This window comes from Medicago sativa, chromosome 8 (assembly GCF_051527215.1).
Source record: "Medicago sativa cultivar Bolivia chromosome 8, Bolivia_mono, whole genome shotgun sequence".
Lineage (NCBI taxonomy): Eukaryota > Viridiplantae > Streptophyta > Magnoliopsida > Fabales > Fabaceae > Medicago > Medicago sativa.
The window spans coordinates 91,561,821-91,582,513 of record NC_140756.1 but is presented as its reverse complement, the minus strand read 5'-3'; the positions used below and the strand labels follow the sequence as shown (position 1 = coordinate 91,582,513).

Below are 20,693 nucleotides of genomic sequence, written 5' to 3'. Positions count from 1 at the left end.
ACAAACCCGTGCTTCGCACGGGGTGGATTGCTTTTTTCGGTTAATTTTGTTGGCAAACACATATTTGTTAATACGCTTAAAAGTAAACTGATTCCAAATATAGATATTACATGCATATAAATATAATAAACCATGATCCATAACATATCAAATCCTAGATAGGTCTACCATAAACCATGATCCACCCCCTACTTTCAATATGTAATATTTTGTTCTCATGAATGATTGCTTATAATGTTTATGCTTTTGGGAAAAATATTATATTGGATGGATAAACTGCGAAATAACAGATATTTATAGACTATAATAGATGAAGACGACTTGTCACGAGTAATAAATGGAAAATGGGAAACTATCAACCATGTTAACATAAAATTGTCTAAGTCATTTAACTTTAAATTGTAACCGAAATAACAAAATATTGCTTTTGCAGCATGCATTCATGAGATTATAGCTAAAACAACTTCATAATCGGAAAATTTCATTTACAAAAAACTTGCTAGTGGATGCGTACATGCTCAACCCACATCTTTGTTGGTGGATTCTCCAAGTCAAAAATCAATTTGTCATCTTTTTTCAAACCCCTATCGATGACAAATTTATGCCATTCACCACACATAGACTTTTCAGTATTCCTTCTTCCGGCAGTCCTTATTTTACATTTGTAAATCTTGTGAGTTTCGACATCTTCGAGTTTCATGCGAAGATACTTTCTTTTCAATATGCTCTTTGAGATGTGATTAGGGAAATGCTACAGAATATAATAGAAAAATTATAAAATTTAACATCATGCATAATTTTTCTAATAACACAACCTATTCTAACTTTGAGAATATGATTTGATTTGCAATATGTTATACCTAATGACCCAATTGAATTCAGAAATAGATGCCAGCAATTATTCCAAATACTAAAAGTATGAAATCATATTCCAAAATAAAATAGATATAGATTTTTAAGACGGGAATGACTGAAGCAAAAACAGTAATTGTGTTAGACCTTTAGCACCACCCAAAACTCAATCACCAAAATAATGAATTTGTTCTTCTCAACTATAATAGCAGAAACCAAAACAACATCTGTGTTAGAGCTTTAGCATAAAACAAAATTCAACAATCTTAATATACAGTATATAAGTCTAGTTATCTTGGTGCACATTTTGTTCGTCATCTCTATATTTTAATCATACACACATTTTTGCACAAAAGAGATTGAAACAAATTAAGTGGAGCTTAATTTCCCTATAACTTGATTTGCTAACCCTTGGAACGTGTACTAAAGCATTTTAAAATGATTAGAATTAGAGCCTTTTTCATAGTACAGGACTCCTTATGAGAAGAAAAGCGTCCAATATTTTATGAACAGTATGCCAAGTTTCATGTTGTCAATTTTAAATTGCTTCTATAACATGCAAGTGTATTCTAGTTCATGTCACGACTACATATCATAGCTCCACAACTCAATGTCTCTTGTGTTTTCATTATGTTGTGTCACGAGAGGATTCCGAGGGACCACCCACATTAGATAAGAGCAACCAGACAAATGAGATAGACACACAGTTATCTAAAACCTTAAGACGAAGGGTTTAATCGCACTTATAAAGTGTTCAACCTACACTTTTTAAACCGATGTAGGACTTCTAACTCACACTTGATATACAATTGATTAACTTATATTAACCAATTAAAAGATTTTTTGTGTTGAGAAAAACCTATTAAAAGGTTAGTAAGCCTATTCCAAAGTTGTGATTATATGTGATAATTCATTACTACTAACATTTAAAAAATAAATAAGATCAACTCAATGATTGTTGAGAAGGGCTGAAACTCTGAGACTGAAACTAATAAACAACAATTGAAGTGGAACATAACAAATCCATTTATAGAACTAAACGTCAATCAGACACACAGATGAGATCTACCAATTACCAAAGAATCCAAGTCCAATCAAATTCTCCTAGAATACAATCAAACATTACAAATCAAAGGGTAAACAAAGCCTTACTTGAATATAATGTAATGCCATTTGACGTCAAAATTTACACATTTCTTGGCATACATTATCATCTTTAGTTCGAAGTAGTGTATCCTATAATTCTCAGATTTTTCATCATCATCGTTTTCCATGCTATCACCTTTGGAAGAGTCATTGTATTGTTCTTGAGGCATCCATAAACCTCCAAGAACTACAACAGAGTGACCAGTACCACTTGCAGCTGGAACTCTCCGCGTATGAAGTCGGTATTTCTGGAATAATAATCAAGAATCATATGTCAAACATTTAGTTCAAACTTGAACCAAAGCATGATGTAAAATTCATTAAAATGATCCTTACTTATCGATATTTTCCTTCACAATAAGAGAAACTGTGAAATTGGAGTTTTGCTATTTAGTGTGTTTTAAAAACGTACAAACAGAACGTTGAAAATACAAAAGATAAACCGAATTTTTTTCCTCTCATCACAATGATATTGGCAAAAACAAAGTTATAATGTAAGGTAAACTTTCCCATTCTTCTTTTCAACCTGAACAATGGTGACATTTCGCTTCGGATCACGCAACAGTACGTAGTCGTCAAGGGCAACACCATACTCTTTGGCAAAACATGTTGGAATGGAAGCCTTGCCTTGTCCTAGCAAATTAGCAAATAATGTCACACTTCTTGTCTACATTAGCAGTGAAAATATAGTTTGGAATAAAAAGAAGAATGAACAATGAGTGATAAATTGGATTATTGCCTTGGTATCCAGCATACAAAGCAAAGCTATGAAACTGTTATAAGGCCAACTTTTGATAAATTTAAACCGATGGTGTCTATACAAAGTGTTTACCTATAAGCAGGCGATGAAACTATATGTAAAAATAACCCTGGAGCATACTAAAAAGAAACTACATTGTAACAAAATTGCAACCAAATGTCCACTGGATGAAATATATGGATTACTTAGGTGTGAAGAAATCAATGACACGCATATATAAACAAAGCAGTTATCAGTTCTACATGTCACGCCAAACACACATGACACACATAATTGCTTCATTGAAAAATACATGAAAACTTCACATTCATATATGCTTGATCAAAACAAAGAATGTTCAAGTATAGACATTTTACCAATGCGATTTCAAATTCAACCATAAACCTAATGTTAGATAAAAAGGATTGAGGTTCTCAGTGGCAAAACATATTAACTTACAGATGTGAATTCATATTCAACCATATATGTCTTCAAATTCCAGATGTCCTTTCCAACAAAAGCAATATCATCACCAATATGCTGAGATGGTGGAAACACAAAGAGCATAGACAGATGAGTGCATAATGTGAAAATATACAAAAATTGGATATTCTGCACACAACAATAAAAGAAGACTATTTTTAGGGAACAAAACAATGAATCTTGTGTTTAACTCTAAATAAAAGAACCAGCATATTGTAAACGGAATGAGCTGGTAAAATGAAGTTATATAGTATTGTAAAAAAACACCATTAAAATCATTAAAGAGGCAAACCTAAGATCATCTACAAAGAAACAAAATGCAACGAAATAAACCAAAAAATAATAGAAGCTAACCTGGATATGTAAGTTGCCCTCATAACACAGCCCACTCATATAATCTCGCAACCTGCAAAAATGATGTAAAGAAATCAGGAAAATGAAGGAAGATAGCCAAAGCAAGACATTTTACAACCACATCTAAACTCATAAATATCACCTTTGAAATTTTACCATAGTTTCAACTTCTTTAGGTCATAATGTAGAGTCCACATCAGCAACAAAGGAAGATTCAACACTCTGTACACATGAACAATCAGACCTATTTGACTTGACAATAACTTCATGATTATTTTCACTCATGGCCTTTAAATGAGATTTGTTTCCCTTGATTCTTAATCCCTGAAAATTTGCAAGAGATCACTATTTAATGTAATAATAGACATTATAATTATTATATAAAAGATCTCCCTTCAATACAAACCTGAGTTTTTTTTCTTGGTGTAAGGCACTGCATTGTTTCCTGCAAAATACATAACCACTGAATTTCAAAATTTGTTCAATGGCATTTTTATGCAATAGCATTCCTACCTAAATACATAGGTGTATATCTATCTATTTTACTATACAAATAATACTATATATTTTTAAACATAAAGTGTTTTATTTTTCAGATTTTCAGTGTTAAATTTTCCCTCAAATTTGACAGAAAATGCCTTTTATGCACATAATACATAGTTTTCAGCAGTCTGACTCACATTCAAAATTGTCCCATGGTTTCACTTATTTAGTGGGATTGAAAGTGGAACAGCTGCATCTGAACTCGCATAGCTGGTCATACTAACTATGGCCTCTCTTTATAATGCTTTGGTTTCAGTTACTTCTTGCGCTTCAATGACATTGTGAATTTCGCCATAATCAGCTCCAAGGCATTTCAATATCATAAAACTCACAATCATTAAAAGTCCTTCAAAATGAAAAAGGTAAAAGTCACATAGATAAAAAAAAAATGTAACGTAGGAAACAAAGTTTTCATAAAACAATAATAGTTTATTTTAAGGTACCTAATAGAATTATGCAGGAAAAAACACGAGCCATAAAAGAAATTTCAACAAACCATGCATCATTATCATCATCATTTCCCTGTAATCAATTCATAGGAACCATAATGAATATACATTGAAAAAAATATACAATAAGATGATATGAATTATAGCAATAATTACTTAATCATACATTTTTTGGTGCTGTTAGTATCTTCATTTAAAAACCATAAGAAATTTGGAAAGGTTAATTCACAACAGAGCCAAGTCGTTTCTAGCTATCAATAAGGGCATGGTTTGAAATCATATACATTATTAATATTCTGCATAAATGTAAAAGCTAAGCTACTTCTAATTTCTCGAAAAAGATTGCAATTATTCAAATCAAATTTTAAGCATACCACTGAGAACCCTGTATAAAAATTTACCAATTCATCATAAGACCAACTTGTAATACTTCAGTCATATATACCAATTCATAATCTAGCTACAGAATATGGAGAAAGTACTCCAAATATAATTTATAGAGTTTACGTTAATTTTTCCACCTAATGCATATAGTTTTACATAAACCAAATGACATGCACACACTGCGGGAAGAGATCCTAGAAGCTCTACCCGGAACAGGACTAAATATCATTTTAAAAGGGGATCAACCATATAAAAGGAGGACATGTAACATAAAAAATAGTAAAAATTGAGATTGACATTCTAGGCAAGAGAAGTAACCTCAAGCTTATTTGTAGAAATCTCTGATGAAGATGTTATTCCACAGATAACTATCGTCAATAAACTCAACTTCTGAGTCCAATTCAAAGCCTTCCATGCTCTCTGATGCTACAAAACATATTATATAGACTCCATCATCCTAAGATCATACATAATACCTCAGCTGTTTCCAAAGAACATACATAATACTTCAGCTGTTTCCCATTGTTTCAAAATTTCACTAATTGCAATACTCATTACAATCCCTTATTCCCCCACAAAAATATCGAGACGATAGAATACTACCACGTGAATGTCGAATCTCTTAGATGCAGCATGTAATTGAGGTGCTAAAAATATATCCGCCTACAAATGATAATGAACGTGTTAGGTTATATATAACTATGACAGACAAAAATTCAGCGCAAAACTTCAGTTTGGTTAAAAAAATCAATGTATAATTACACATTTCCATTTATGAATATCATGAGAACTTACTGTGAATAAAAAATAATAAATAAGCGTAAAATTTCTGAATTCTTTACAAAGAATAGTTTCAATAGCAGCTTGTAAGAACCCTCTTTAATAAAGGGCCAACCTTTGGTTTCCTTCATAAACCTGAAAAACAAATAAAATCAAAACTTTTTTTCAATGTAAAGCAAAACAATGGAAAAATCAAAACTTTTTTATTCAAAGTATTTGAAGAAAAGAAAACTAACACCAAGAAGCTCCTCAACAGTTTCTTTAACCCTCTTCATACCTACACAATAAAAATCACAGAATTAAATCAAACTTTACATGGTTAAAAGAGTTTACTTTTTAGGTTGAAATGGTTCAAAAACTTCCCTAGAATGAGTTGTAAACAGGCATGAAAATTTAAACTAACTAATACTTCATCAATTCAAAAGTATCATAATTTTAAGTTGATTTTTTTTTTAAATTCTATTTAAAAGGTAACTTGCTTTAAACTAAGTACTCCCTCTGTTTCAAAATGAGTGTCGCTTTAGCCAATTGCACACAGATTAAGGAATGGAATAAAGTAGTCAAATGTCATAGCAATTTTACCAAATTATCCTAATCAACTATTGGTTTGTTTTTCATTAAAGAAAAAATAATACTTTGGAAGTAGTGTAACATAGTATTAATTGAAGGGTACAATTGAAAAGAAAAAGTTATTATTGCATTGAAAACCGAAAGTGACATTCATTTTGAAACAAATTTTTTTGGCTAAAGCGACACTCATTTTGAAACGGAGGGAGTAATACTTTAAGGTAATTTCAAAAACTTAAGATTAAAAAGATTAAATTTTTTTGTATTTGAGCATATATTCAAATCAGAATTCATTTTTATAAGAACAAAAGTAACAATAACGGCATTATATTCATAAAGTTAGAAAATCAATCATTTTTGCAGGCAAAACCTGAAAAGATATTGTTAGACTTTGTAAAGCCCCAAGAAAAATCTCAAACCATAGGTTGTTGAATTGACAGACTCACCGGGAGCAGTAAACTCTGCCACTGAAATGGACGAATCAACAGTATAAGACAAAGCACTACTACAAATAGAACACCCTGCATTGTGTCAAAAATTGCCAAAATGAAAGCATCCCTAAAGCAATCAGAACTAATCCACATCAACAAAAAATGACCATTGATGTTGTCCATACTGATAATGAAAAGGCTTTCTCAGTAGCTGCCAACTTCGGATTGACCTCTTTACCAAGTAGAGTTGTAAAGAAAGCACATATTTATGGATAATAGTTGTGTTAAAAATGACTTAAGAATTACCTCAGTTGGTTCAGAACAATCTAAAAAGTTTTATTTGAAGCCAAGAGAATCAATTGAATGTCATATATATTGAATAACTTGTAAATCTTCAAGAGGGTGGAACATAAAGTCAGAATTTGGAAGTGATTTACCTCACTGAACATGAATTTTTATATATTAAAACTTAAGCGAGGTCTGCTCAAGAACATGAAATAAAGTCCATTGCACATATATTTTCAACCAAAATGAAAACCAAGTAACTTATTCTTTAAAAAATGTAAAATGAAGCAATAAAACAAAAACATGAGCACGCTGTTAAAATTGTTGAAGGGGTTTCTCAGTTTCTTACCACAACCTTGTGCTCAAAGTATAGTCCAGAATTTGAAACAATTAAATTCAACAATAAAACAAATAGCATGATATACCAGAATTTGAATCAACAAATGAATTCAACAATTTTTGACTAAATATAATCACACAGATATATATAAGATAGAAGAGAGATAAAATACCTAATTGTGTCGAAACTGTCAGTTGCGTTTCAGAGGAAAGAGCATGCACAGCCATAGTTGACAGTCACTAAAATGCAACCAGTCCCATATTGTTCTTCTCATGTTCTACGCAAAAAATATTAAAAACATACGTTGAAACTTAATCTCGTGTTCCTCTCATATGTTGAACGGAATGGAATGATTGTTATTTATAATACTATGATGTACTAATTAGTTGGAAACCATATCATTTTCTTCTCATACTGATTTGGACAAACATATATATTTCGTACTGAAACTTCAATAAATGCAGGAAATAACCCTTGAATCAAAATTACAGATTATGATGCTAAGTAGGGATAGAGATTGGGATGAGTTTTAAGAATCTATTTCAGTAAATTATAATTTTCTCTCATATATAGTTATAGGTGTATGACAGAAATAAAATATGAAAGCTTGGCAAAGAAGTTTCAAATGATCTGCAAACCTTAGAGAAAGCCAACCCTTTCAGCTTTTTACACCGACGATCAGCATTGTCCAAAGTGTGGATTTCATCAGGTTTAAAATTTTTGAGAAAATTCACAATGATATCATCCTCAACATATCCTGAAATTGTCAAATTCACACACATCACAGCAATTACGGGAACTATTTTCCCCTGTGTCTATTTTCTTTTCAGGCTGAAGCAAAGTTACAGAAAAAGGTTCTTCCAAAAAGAAAGTCTGGAACGGAGATTAACAAACATTTCAATCAGTTGAAACATCGACTGTTAAACGTAAGCGCTTAATTATATCTGGAAATTCAAACGGTAGAAAATGCCTACTAATTCCAAGTGCTTGGAAGTTGCAAACACAATTGCATTGAAAAATCACACATATCATGATATATCAACAGATGTAAATTAATTACAGTTCCTGATGCATAATTAGTACATCACAGAAAATTACCTTGCATATTGAAAATTTTCACGCAGCTTAAACACTTATTATTTCCTGAAATTCAAACCGCACAAAATGTCTTATATTTCAAAGTTTCATATATAGCACTTCATAAAAGACCATCCATTAGAGATATCCTTCTAATCCAGAACTTGTAAAGGGTGAATCAGAAGTGAGTTACCTTATGCAGAATTTGGCAGATGCAGGGCTGTTGTATTTGGGTCACCTTCATATGGTTTCAGCTATCCGCCTGACCAGCTTATACGAACCATAAAAACGCTTGGCAAGCTTCTGGATCAGATGCCAAAATTAAATACGGCCGCAGCAAGACAAAAACTCCAATATAAAGAACAAATAACCATACCTACAACAACTTGTATTCCAACTTAAGTTTCTGCAAAACAAATTAATTGACAGCTTATTGCTTCTAAAGACTTCAATTTTAACCCAAACACTAAAACATCAATTCAAACATACCCCACAACAACTTAACTGCTACTTTCTAAACAATCTGATAACAATAGTTCAAAACTATACAAATTGAGAAATTTTATTTCACATATTGAGACATTACCTCAAACACTTGGTGAGCGCCTCTCCCAACCCATTTATTTTTTACATCAATTCACTTTTTACATCAAACAAAAGTCATAATTGATAACTTATAAAGCAAAAATCTGAAATAAATAATTTATTTAAATAAAATCACATGATTGAGAACACAACAATTACCAGCTTTGAACAATGCATTCCCTTCTTCCTTCTTCTTTCCATTTGCATCAATCTTCTCTTAAAATAAAACCCTTAAAATAATAAGAACAACTTTCTCAAAACATGCAACCAGAATCAATGTTGAATAAAAAAGAAAAAACAATTTCACAAATTCATCCCACAAACAGCTTATGGTTTCTAGCTTTTCATCCCAAACAGCACAACAACAATTTCACAAATTGATTTCAATAACAGGACCATAAAATGGGGAAGAAATCATAAAAGAAACAATAAATACAAAATCACTAAACAACAAACCCAGAAACTTCAATTTGGAACCCTAATCACCGTCTGACTGAATTTTTTTTTTCAAAAATCAAAACCTTTAACATACAATCTCATATCCAAAGCAAGAATAGAACAGAAAATAAAAAAAAATACAGTTGATCATGATTTTAGATTCATCAGATATAAGGAAATTACCTTCAATGAAAAGAACCAATGAGACAGAAATCAACAAACAATAAACCAAACCCACAAAATCAAACCCTTAAAATCATAAAAAAAAAAAACTTTTTGGAGACATGCATGCAATTAGATTGATGAAATTTGATGGAAAAGAAAGAAGAGAGGGTGAGGCCGTGTTTGAGAAGAGAGAAGGAGAAGGAGATGAAATTTGATGCAATTAGTCCACCCTTCTTTCTCTGTTCCTGTTTCCTCTCCCCTTCTTCCTCTCCCGTTCCCGTTTCTCTCGTCCCCCTTCTTTTGTTTTTTTTTTCTTTTCACATATATATAGGCAAGGGGAGTCCATTTACTAATTGACGAAAATGCCCTTATTAAGGGCAAAAGGGTAATTTCCACGGACATTGATTTTCATATTTGGTTTAGTAGATATATTAGTGATCCTTTGTGACAGCTCATCTCATGGTTATGGTAGGGATTTTGTTAAACACACGAAAGTCTGCTATTTGCTTGCCAATGGTGGTGCCACTGCCGGTCTCCTAATTTTTGTATAAGCTTGTAGTGGTATATCATTGACTTTTTTTGTTGCATGATGATCAATTTGCACTTAGATTACTATATCTGGTGCTCATTCTTACGGAAGGTTCAAGAATGCATTTATTTATCCCTACGAGTGACTTACTCAATGAGGATCAGTGCATAAAAAAAAAAAAAAACAAAAAAAAATGAGGATCAGTGCACAGTTCCGAACTCTTCTGTTTTAGATTCGTTTGTCAATGACCATATTTTAGGGTGATTTCTGTTTGGTAAATGTATGTGATCCGAGATGATCTTAAACGGAGTAGTGTACTTGCAAGCTGGACCGTCCCCCGACATTTCAGAGGCTCTGTTACAATCTTGACAATTTTTCATCTAAAAAAAATTGAAAAAAAATTTAACACCACTTATATCGATAGACAACTATGTTGTAGTTAAATATATGAACAATGATTCAAACATGACTTTTACCTCCAGACAAGTAGGCATTGACAATGTATAATTGACGGTAAAATTGCAAAATTGCTGTCTTTCCGACTTTTACCTATGGTAAAAAGACATTTAGCGGATTTTGACCAAAGGTATAAGTTTTTTTCCCTTTTTAAAATTGAGGCCCTTTAAGTTTGAGGCCTTGTTGCACTTGCACAGGGCCGACCCTGCCTGCAAGCACTCATTCGTTCAAGTATTAAGGTTAGTGTGACGTAGTAAAATAGTGCGTTGTTTCAGGAGGAGTTTTTATACAATTGAGCTATTTAGAAGGAATGGCCGGAAAGTCGGTTGATGACGTTTTGTTTGACTGACGTGATCTTTTTGCGAATAGCTAATATTTCCTTTGGACACGTGATGAGTTCAAAATCGATTCAAACCACACCGCAAACACCCCCATGAGAAGGTAATTAAGGCTAATGTCATTTTTGGCCAAGGCATCAACTACTTGGTTAGTTTCTCTAAAAATATGTTTCCAACTTCTAGTCTTGAATTTATTCTGAAGAACATTCCGTGTGTTTCATTGTGACTCTAGCTAGGGCAGAAGTCTAGTTGAGATGGATCTTAGCTTAGTCCGAGACACAAATGTATGTAAAATTGTAATCCAAATGAAGTGATTGTACTAAGTACATGTTAAAGCAATTGTACTCTGATCATTAAAATCTACACTGAAATCCAATGCTGCTGCACGGGTTGATCAAAACCAATCGGGTTTTCCCAAGAAGAGAATTGTGGTTGTGAATGACAGATCAATGTCATCTAGAGGATTGTTGATCACACCAAGCTCATCTGATAGAGTCGTTATACTTTGAAGGTATTCAAAGATAGATGGAGAGCCTTTGTGGAGCCCGGGTTTTGCTTTGCTTGCATAGGCTTTGGTAAGGATATTGAAGGTGAGAAAAACACAAGAAAGGGGGGGTTGAATTGTGTTTTTGAAAAATTCTTCGTTTCTCCTAAAAACTGAACACACTGATCAGAAGCTAAGTGAGACAGCTTGTGAAGTGATAATCAGAATCTAAATGCAGCGGAATAAAACAGAGAGAGAGAAGAAGAACGACACAAAGCAATTATCCTGGTTCCTTCCACAAACCGGAAGTAGTCCAGTCCCCCTTGCACTTCCAAGGAGATTTCACTAAGAGTAATATCTGATTACAATTGCTCAAGCACACAAGCAAGAGACTTCTTTTGCTCAAGCACACAAGCTAGAGACTTCCTTTGCTCAAGAACACAATCAAGAGACTTCCTGCTCAAGCACAACTGCAAGAGACTTCCTAACTAAACAAAATTACACAGAAAATTGTTTAAGGTTGAACACTTGATATACAATCAGAGGTGCTCACAATACAAATCAGATACAGACTCAATGGACTTAAGAATTTCTAAGATATGACTTTGAGACACAGAAATTCTAAGTGAATGCAGAACAATTTCAGCAGAGGTTTGGCACTTGTAAAAATGTTATGAGTCTTTCGTTCAGCGTTCTTGCATTACCAAATCTCTAGGTCTTCACTCCTTTATATAGAGGTGTGAAAGAGACGTTGTGAAATTGCCAGCACCCAAAGAGTCGTTGTTGAAGCTTGATCTTTCACCTTTGATCTTTTGCCTGATTTGGTTGTTGTCCTATGAAGAACTAATTTGAAATCCATTCCTTATCCAAAGGAACATCTATGCAGGCGAAGCCGTATTCTGGAGCTGTTTTCTTGTCTTGTAGCGTGGACACAAAACAGAGTAGTGGAGAACGTGGTTGTACAATTCGTACAAATGTCAACGCTTTCGTCCAAATTGCAAGCACATGCCTTCAAACACCTTTGAAATGACCGTTGCAAAATTCCACTAATCCTTTGTAGCATTTTCGAATCCAATAGACAGCTTTTGCAGTGATAATTCTTCAATTCTTGAATCTTTGCAAATCCAGTTGATATTCAGCTTCTGGTGAAATAGCTTCTGATGAGGCAGCTTCTGATGATGCAGCTTCTGATGATATGGCTTCTGGACCTCTTGTCTTCAGGAGCATTATTCTTACTTCAGAAGCGACTTAACTTCAGAAGCACGTTGCCTTCAGAATCATCTAAGCTTCACTTTCTTTTGCTCTTTATTTGCTCATTCAGAACCAATGATGATGTAACTTTTTAATTATGGTCCTGTACACTTGAACAAATATTAGCTAGTCCAATTTACAATTTTTAATACCTTGTTATCATCAAAACTCTTTAAGGTTCATTGTTAAACACATTTTGTTCCAACAATCTCCCCCTTTTTGATGATGACAAACAAAAGTATTTAAAAATTGATCAATTGTTGTTAATCTAATTAACAAGTTGACTTTGGGGTTCTGAGGTTTGTAAGCTCAGAATCTGAGGTTTGTAAGCTCAAACTCCCCCTGAGTCTGATAGTCTTTAAGGTGAGGTTTGTAAGCTCCCCTTAAGTTCTATCCAGGTTAATTAAATTCATTTTTCGCACAATAAAATTATCAGAGCTTTAAAGAATGAATCATTGAAAGAATTAATTAGGAGATAAGAAGAATGGTTCAATTTAATTTTGATACTCCTTCTTTCGTTCATAGCTTATACCAATAAGGTAAAAAATGATAGAAGTTTTTCAAAAAAAAATGGGGCTCAGAGCCTTTAAATACTTGTCACATATACTCCCCCTTTTGTCATTATCAAAAAGATTAAAAGAAAATAAGCATTAAAGACACAAAGATTTGAGAAAAACTCAAACATGAAGAGAGTATAATATGAAAATAACTAAGTCAATCAGTGCAATGTAAAAGAACAAGAATATCCAGGCATTGTACATAAATCAGAAGTAGCTAAGCAGTCAGAACCATTAAACATTCAGAAACATAGAAAAACAAGATGGTTTCAGAAGCAAGGACTAAGAATTTAAAACAAACAACAAACAAGAGATAACACTAAGGTGTGCAACTAAGGGTTGGTTTGTTGTTGTTTCTTCATCTTCTCCATTTCTTCAATTTTCTTCTGCAACTGTTCTTCAAGAAATTGTTGCCTTTGGAGAAGAGCCTGTTCCCTTTCTCTAGCCTCTTGCTGCTGCTGTGCCATCTGTTTCTTCAGAAGCTTACACAACCTTGCTTCTCTGGTCAAGTAGTCCATTTCTAAGAAGAAAGGCTGGTTTGCCAGGAGCAGTGTAGGATTTCTAACTATGAGACTCTGATTCAGATTTTCCATAAGCCTTCTGACTGAAGCTTGCTTGACTCTGATGCACTTAGCCTTTATGTTTTCAATAAGCTCAGTTGCCGGGTTCTGAAGTGATGTCCAGGAGTCTTCATATGCGTTGGTGAGATCAATTGTCCTCCTTTGATCCACCAGATTATGCATTTGAGAGAGAATAGAGAGTAGCTCAGCATCAAAATATCCAGATTCCAGGATGTTTGTGGGTGGTTGTTCAAGAATTTCAGGATCAGAATCACTAAGTTCAAGGTCTTGAACATGGCTAGAAATTGGAATAGTGATGTGTTGAGTTGGGGTTGAGGTTGATGGCTGGTCAGAAGCAATGTGTGCGGTAGAGGTTAGGTCTTGGACATTGACTTGAGAGTTGTCAATATCCATGGGAGTTGGTTGGGGTTCAATGTGCTCTGGTTGGGTTTCAGTTTCAGTTGGTGGTTGTTGTGGTGAAGTTGATGTTTGAGTGTTGAGTTGGGGGTCAATGGTAGCTGTTGGTGATTGTGGGGGTGTTGTGGGTTTATGTGGTTCAGGTGTGTGTTGATGGGAGTTTTCTGAAACAGCATTTTCAGAAGCAGCTGCTTCTGGAGTTGTTTCAGAGGCTTTTTCTGAGGTAGATTTGTCTATAGGTAACTCACCTGAGTAGTGGAGAGCAAGACTGTCTAAGACAGAAGTGTCTTCTTCTTTCTCAGTTACTTGTGGTGAAAGGGGTGAGATGGGGGCAGAGGTGACTGGAATCTGACATACCTTGACTGAAGAGCCAGCTACTGAAGTGGTAGCACTAGGTGCTTTCAGAACCGCTTCTGAAGCTTTAACAGCCACTTCCTTGACTTCTTCATATTTCTTCTTGAAGAATTCATCACAATTCTCCAGTCCTGAAGCCTTGAGCCTTTGTTCCCTTTCCAGATTGTACTGAGCTTCTTTCCTTTTTATCTCAGCTAGCATCTGAACAGCTTGCTCATCAGCTTCTTTCTCCATATCAGAAGTCACTACAACCATTGGAGTGAAGGTTAGTTCAGATGCCTTCTCCTTATGCTCATTTCCCTTTACCCCCTCAAGAGCTTTGTTCAGATGCTCTTCTGTGATGATGGACTTTGATTTGTCCTTACTTCTTTTCTCGGGAATAGAAGCAGCCCTAATTCTCTTCTTCTCCTGTAAATCTGCTAACTTAAAAGCAGCAAATTCCTTAGCCATTCTGGCCTTGGCAGGAGTCAGCTCAACCATAGAGCTTTTTATATCAACAGGTGCCTTTTTCTTCTTCAGCTTGGGCTCAACTTCCTCTTTTTCTACTTCATCCAAAGCTTCATCCAGTTTTTCCTTGTGATAAACTGTTTTAGCTTTCCCCCTCTTTCTTTTAACATCCTTCTTTTGCTTGCCCTTATCAGTAGTTGCTTCTGATGCAGTGGCACTCTTTACCTTCTTTACTTTAGCAGGAACAGCTTCCTCCTGAGTGCTTGTATCTTCTTCCAGGACATACTTAGCAACTGATTGAACTAGGAAATCAGAGTCACTTTCCTTAAAGATGGGAGGAAAGTCCTTGCTTATCTCAGTTTCAGCAGTTGTCATCTCTAACCATTTCTCATCTTTAGGGGCTGTCTTGAATATGTGCATAGAATGCAATGTCTTGCTACTGATAGTCTTATCTGCAGTAGAAACTTCGAAGCAATTATCAGAAGCACTCCTTGTATTTCTCAAGAAATTCAGCACTCTTCCTTGATGAAAGATCTCAGACAATAATCTTCCATAAGGCACTTGCTTCCTTCCTCTGATAGTGCTTTCATTTATTGCCCAGCAGAGATGATCCATTACATATCTTGGGAAGTTTATCTTTTCCAGAATAGCCATGAAGTAAATTGCTAGCTTCTGTTGGTTGTTAGGTTGATCAGACCCTCCTGCTCTTTGAAAGAAGCAGTCGTTACTGAATTTCACCAACATCCTGTTGTGAATCTCCATTTCAGAAGGCTTGACATCTTTCTTCCCACCCAGAAGAGTGTTGTAGTAACCTTGTAGCAGAACATCTTCCTTCTTGACTATTTCTTGGAATCTACCCTCTGCTTCATTCTACAAGCTTTAGCTATAACGTCCTCAGTGATGGTTATAGGAATGCCCATCACTTCAGACCTTATTTCTAAGCTATCAAATGATGTAGGATTCATATCCATGGTCATTTTCCCTTTCTTTGACCCAGCTTGTTTGCTTACGACTTTTGCAGGCTTTTCATTGTACACTTCAGCTCTTAACCAAAAGTCTTTGACCAAGTTCACATACGTTGGCCCATATAGCATCTTGAAATACTCAGACAACTTCTGAGTTTCTATCAATCCTTCCATTTCCACTTCGTACTTCTTGAGTGAAGCAAAGTCCACCGGTGACTCTACTTGAACTATTAAGGATTTCCATGGAATATCCATAGTCTTTTCTTTGTAGACTGACCCAGATTCTGGTGCGCTTTGCATGTTTGATGTAGATTCTGAAACTTTTGAGCTTGATGATGCCATTTGATGATTGACGAAGATTTGAAGAAGATTTTAGGGTTCTAAGGTTGAGAGAATGCGCTTACTTCGCAAGAAGTTTGAGAGCAAATGTGTTTGTTGTGAGTGAGTAGTGTGTGAATTGACAAAGTGTTAAAAGTAAAACGATTGCAATTCAAAAGAGACAAACAAACATAACATTAATGACAAAGTTGGGGGCGCGTGAAAAGTACTTTCAAAGCTAAAATCATCATTGCCCTTTTTAGTTATACACCAATACATACAGGCCACGTAAGAAGTTCACAGAGTAACTACCAAGTTAGTGGGCCAGAAGTTACTTTTAAAAAGTAACTCCCAACGTTTCCACTAATTCAACTATTCAGAAGCAACAAATCCAACTTCTGGACTTCAGATGCTGACGTCATCATCAAAAGCGAGTTTTCCTCAGAACTTCAATAAAGAGCTTCTGATGGACTACTGCTTCTGAACTAACTTCAGAACCTAAAATCCTATTCAGGAGCAAGCAATCATCTAATCAGACACGTAGTGCATGTTCAACTTTTTCTTTATAAAATCAAATCTTTCAACAGTTAAAGGCTTAGTAAATATATCAGCCCATTGATTTTCAGTATCAATGAATTGTATATCTAAAATTCCTTTTTGAACATAATCTCTGATAAAATGGTGTTTGATTTCAATGTGCTTAGCTCTTGAATGCAAAATTGGATTTTTAGATAAACAAATAGCAGCAGTATTATCACAATAAATGGGAATACTGTTAGCAGTTATCTGATAATCTTTCAACTGATGTTTCATCCAAAGTAGTTGTGTACAACAACTTGCAGCTGAAATGTATTCTGCTTCTGCTGTAGACATAGCAAAAGTTGTTTGTCTTTTGCTAGCCCAGGATATAAGATTATCACCCAGAAATTGACAATTGCCACTGGTTGACTTTCTTTCAATCCTATCACCAGCATAATCAGCATCACAGAATCCAATTAGCTTATAATCTAAGGATTTCCTATAAAGGAGTCCAAGATTAGTTGTTCCTTTCAAATACCTGAAAATTCTCTTGACAACAGTCATATGAGATTCTCTAGGATCTGATTGGAATCTTGCACACAAGCATACACTGAATAAAATATCTGGCCTAGATGCAGTGAGGTATAACAAAGAACCAATCATACCTCTATACAGCTTCTGATCTACTTTAGCTCCTTCATCTTCTTTGCTTAAGGTGCACGTAGGATGCATTGGAGTGTTCATCACTTTACAATCTTCAAGTTTGAACTTCTTCAGAAGCTCCTTTGTGTACTTTGATTGATGAACATAGACTCCATCTTTGCATTGATTGATTTGAATGCCAAGGAAGAACTTCAGTTCTCCCATCATGCTCATTTCAAATTCATCCTGCATTAACTCAGAAAATTCCTTGCAAAGAGATGCATTAGTAGAACCAAATATTATATCATCAACATATATTTGCACAACAAGAATATCTTTCCCAAGGGTCCTTCTGAAGAGTGTAGTATCAACCTGTCCTCTTTTAAAATCATTCTTGATTAAGAAATTACTTAGTCTATCATACCAAGCTCTGGGAGCTTGTTTCAAGCCATATAGTGATTTCTTCAGTTTAAAAACATGGTCAGGATATTTAATATCCTCAAATCCAGGAGGTTGCTTGACATACACTTCTTCTTCTATGACACCATTTAGAAATGCACTCTTGACATCCATTTGATATAATATTATGCCATGATTAACTGCATAGGAAAGAAGTAACCTGATTGCTTCCAATCTTGCAACTGGAGCAAACGTTTCAGTGTAATCAATGCCTTCTTGTTGACTATACCCTTGTGCAATAAGCCTGGCTTTGTTTCTTGTTACTTCACCTTGCTCATTCAGCTTGTTTCTGAATACCCATTTTGTTCCAATAATGTTCTTGTGCTGAGGTTTGGGTACCAGATCCCACACATCATTTCTTTGAAATTGATTTAACTCTTCTTGCATAGCTAGGATCCATCCATCATCTGAAAGTGCTTCATCAACTGTTGTAGGTTCAATCATTGAGATTAGTCCAATCATTGACTCTACTTGTCTGAAATGTGATCTAGTTCTTCTTGGACTATCTTTGTTTCCAATGATTAGCTCCTCAGGATGTGAAGACTTGTGTTTGAATGTGTTTCTGGGAGGATCTTCTTGATGTGAGCCATCTTGTGCTTCATCAGAAGCAGCTTCATCCTGCGCTTCTGATGTGGGTTCAGCTTCTGGACTATCTTCAGATTCAGCTATCTGATCAGGTTCTGGAGTAACTTCAGGAACCTGTATCTCTGCAAAACTTTCATCTTGCTTTGAAGTTTTATCTTCAAGCTCCTTGTCATCAAATTTAACGTGCATAGATTCTTCAACACAGAGTGTTTCTGAATTATACACTCTGTATGCCTTTGACCTTTGAGAGTAACCTAAAAAGATTCCTCTTTGGGCCTTGACATCAAATTTCTTTAGGTAGAGCTTGTTGTTCAGAATGTAACATGTACATCCAAATTTATGAAAGTAAGAGATATTGGGTTTTCTTCCTTTAAAGAGTTCATATGCTGTTTTCTCCAAAATAGGTCTGATATAGATCCTGTTTTGAACATAGCATGCTGTATTCACTGCTTCTGCCCAAAAATGTTTTGGTAAATTGTTTTCATGAATCATGGTTCTGGCCATTTCTTGTAAAGTTCTATTCTTTCTCTCTACAACCCCATTTTGTTGTGGTGTTCTAGGAGAAGAGAATTCATGGAAAATTCCATGTTTTTCACAAAAAGCTTCAAATGGCTCATTTTCAAATTCTCCACCATGATCACTTCTGACTTTCAAAATTTTTGATTCTTTTTCAGATTGAATTTGAGTGCAGAAGCTACTGAATACATCACACGCAACATCTTTACTCTTTATGAATTTCACCCAAGTCCATCTGCTGTAATCATCAACAATGACTAATCCATATTTACTTCCATATAAGGATGCAGTACTCACTGGTCCAAATAAATCAATATGAAGTAATTCTAAAGGTCTTGAGGTTGAAACAATGTCTTTGGTTTTAAAAGATGATTTCATAATTTTCCCTCTCTGACATGCACCACAGAGTGCATCTGAATGATAGTTAATGTCTGGTAGCCCTTTCACAAGTTGTAACTTACTAAGCTTAGAGATTAACCTCCAGTTAGCATGTCCCAACCTTCTGTGCCACATCCATTTCTTATCATTCACTGATAGTAGGCAAAACACCTTCTGATCAGCCAGTTCAGAAAAATTGATTTTATAGACATTGTCAACTCTCTTTCCTTTGAACACAATGGATTTGTCTTCCTTGTTGATTACTGTACAGTTGGGTTTTTCAAAAAGCACATCATAACCATTATCACAGAATTGACTAATGCTCAAAAGGTTATGTTCAAGACCATCTACCAACCATACATTATTAATTGAGGTAGAGGAATTACCAATAGTTCCTGTACCTATGATCTTGCCTGACTGGTTGCCTCCAAATTTCACATTTCCTCCCTCTTTCATTGTTAGGCTGAGGAACATGGACTTGTCTCCTGTCATGTGTCTTGAGCAACCGCTGTCTAGGTACCATGATCTTTGCTTTGGCACTGCTCTTAGACATACCTGCATCATTGACATTTTTAGATTTAGGTACCCATTGTTCTATGGGTCCTGGAAGGTTAGTACTTGAGGCTTTACTCTTCACTTCTTGTACCTTGTGCTGTGAGTTGGGTTGCTTCTGATTAACCATCACCTTAGGTTTTGGTACTTCAGAAGCAGTAACTGTCTTCTTCTGAAACTTAGACTTCAGAACCCCAGATTTTGGTTTCACCAGACTCTGAGGAATAGGTTCTGATCTTTTCAGGATCCTAACCTTTGAAGTCTTGGAATCAGATTTGATCATAGCCTTTGACTTAGAGTTCTTTGGCTTTGAAGTAATCTTAGCCTTAGAACTAGAAGCTTCAGGTTCTGATTGAACAACAGTTTCCAACTCAGCCCCTTCTGGTACAAAGAAGGTTTTCAATCCTTCCTTGATGCATTCATAACAAGATTTTAGATTGGTTTTCTCAAGTTTCACTTATGGAAAACCAATTCCTCTGCCATTGTTCTTGTGAATGCTATAAATCATAGAAGCTACTCTGCTTCTGTCAATGCCAGATATAATAAAATCTTCAAGAGCAATTTCATGGTTACTTAAAGGTTTTTCATTATACTTTTCTTGTAGCTTCTGACATAAGAACCTGAGCTGATCTTCATATGTTTTACACATGAAGTCAAAGCCCCTAAGTCCTTGTTCAGAAGCTTTCAGATCCAATAGAGTTGATTTTTGCTGTTGTACCAACTCAGCATATTTTTCTTTTAAATCCTT

At 34.8% G+C, this 20,693-nt stretch overlaps 1 protein-coding gene across 31 annotated transcripts; it reads right to left on the bottom strand.

Moving 5' to 3' along the window:
• Positions 1-338: 338 nt before the first annotated feature.
• Positions 339-9,981, bottom strand: LOC146903247 (uncharacterized). Of its 31 annotated transcripts, none has more exons than XR_015023975.1 (21): positions 9,637-9,954; positions 9,175-9,245; positions 8,807-8,836; positions 8,624-8,733; positions 8,452-8,496; positions 7,992-8,110; positions 7,526-7,630; positions 6,744-6,818; positions 5,967-6,007; positions 5,746-5,865; positions 5,554-5,613; positions 5,269-5,376; positions 4,561-4,639; positions 4,255-4,463; positions 3,981-4,019; positions 3,717-3,898; positions 3,575-3,626; positions 3,197-3,349; positions 2,525-2,631; positions 2,005-2,246; positions 339-751 (listed from the first exon to the last, which is right to left on the bottom strand). XR_015023975.1 is itself a non-coding variant. In XM_085738798.1 (21 exons), the coding sequence occupies exons 17-21, from the start codon at positions 3,841-3,843 to the stop codon at positions 2,186-2,188; spliced, it is 486 nt and encodes a 161-aa protein (XP_085594924.1). In that variant the 5' UTR covers positions 3,844-3,898; positions 3,981-4,019; positions 4,255-4,463; positions 4,561-4,639; positions 5,269-5,376; positions 5,554-5,613; positions 5,746-5,865; positions 5,967-6,007; positions 6,744-6,818; positions 7,526-7,630; positions 7,992-8,110; positions 8,452-8,496; positions 8,624-8,733; positions 8,807-8,836; positions 9,017-9,070; positions 9,175-9,245; positions 9,637-9,961; the 3' UTR covers positions 1,855-2,185. The 31 variants fall into 31 exon arrangements, 27 of the variants coding, with proteins under 27 accessions (XP_085594924.1, XP_085594919.1, XP_085594931.1 ...); XM_085738798.1 differs by lacking the exon at positions 339-751 and adding an exon at positions 9,017-9,070 and having other exon boundaries at positions 1,855-2,246; positions 3,731-3,898; positions 9,637-9,961; XR_015023974.1 differs by having other exon boundaries at positions 3,731-3,898; positions 5,269-5,613; positions 9,637-9,961.
• Between the last annotated feature and the right edge of the window lie 10,712 nt (positions 9,982-20,693).

Excerpts from the sequence above, each read along its gene's own strand:
- LOC146903247 (XM_085738793.1), bottom strand. The coding sequence starts at position 3,843 with ATGAAGTTATTGTCAAGTCAAATAGGTCTGATTGTTCATGTGTACAGA. Across the intron at positions 3,627-3,730 it reads CTAAAGAAGTTGAAACTATG|GTTGCGAGATTATATGAGTG; the intron begins GTAAAATTTCAA and ends TCATTTTTGCAG. Across the intron at positions 2,632-3,196 it reads TTGAATATGAATTCACATCT|GACAAGGCAAGGCTTCCATT; the intron begins GTAAGTTAATAT and ends CTAATTTGCTAG.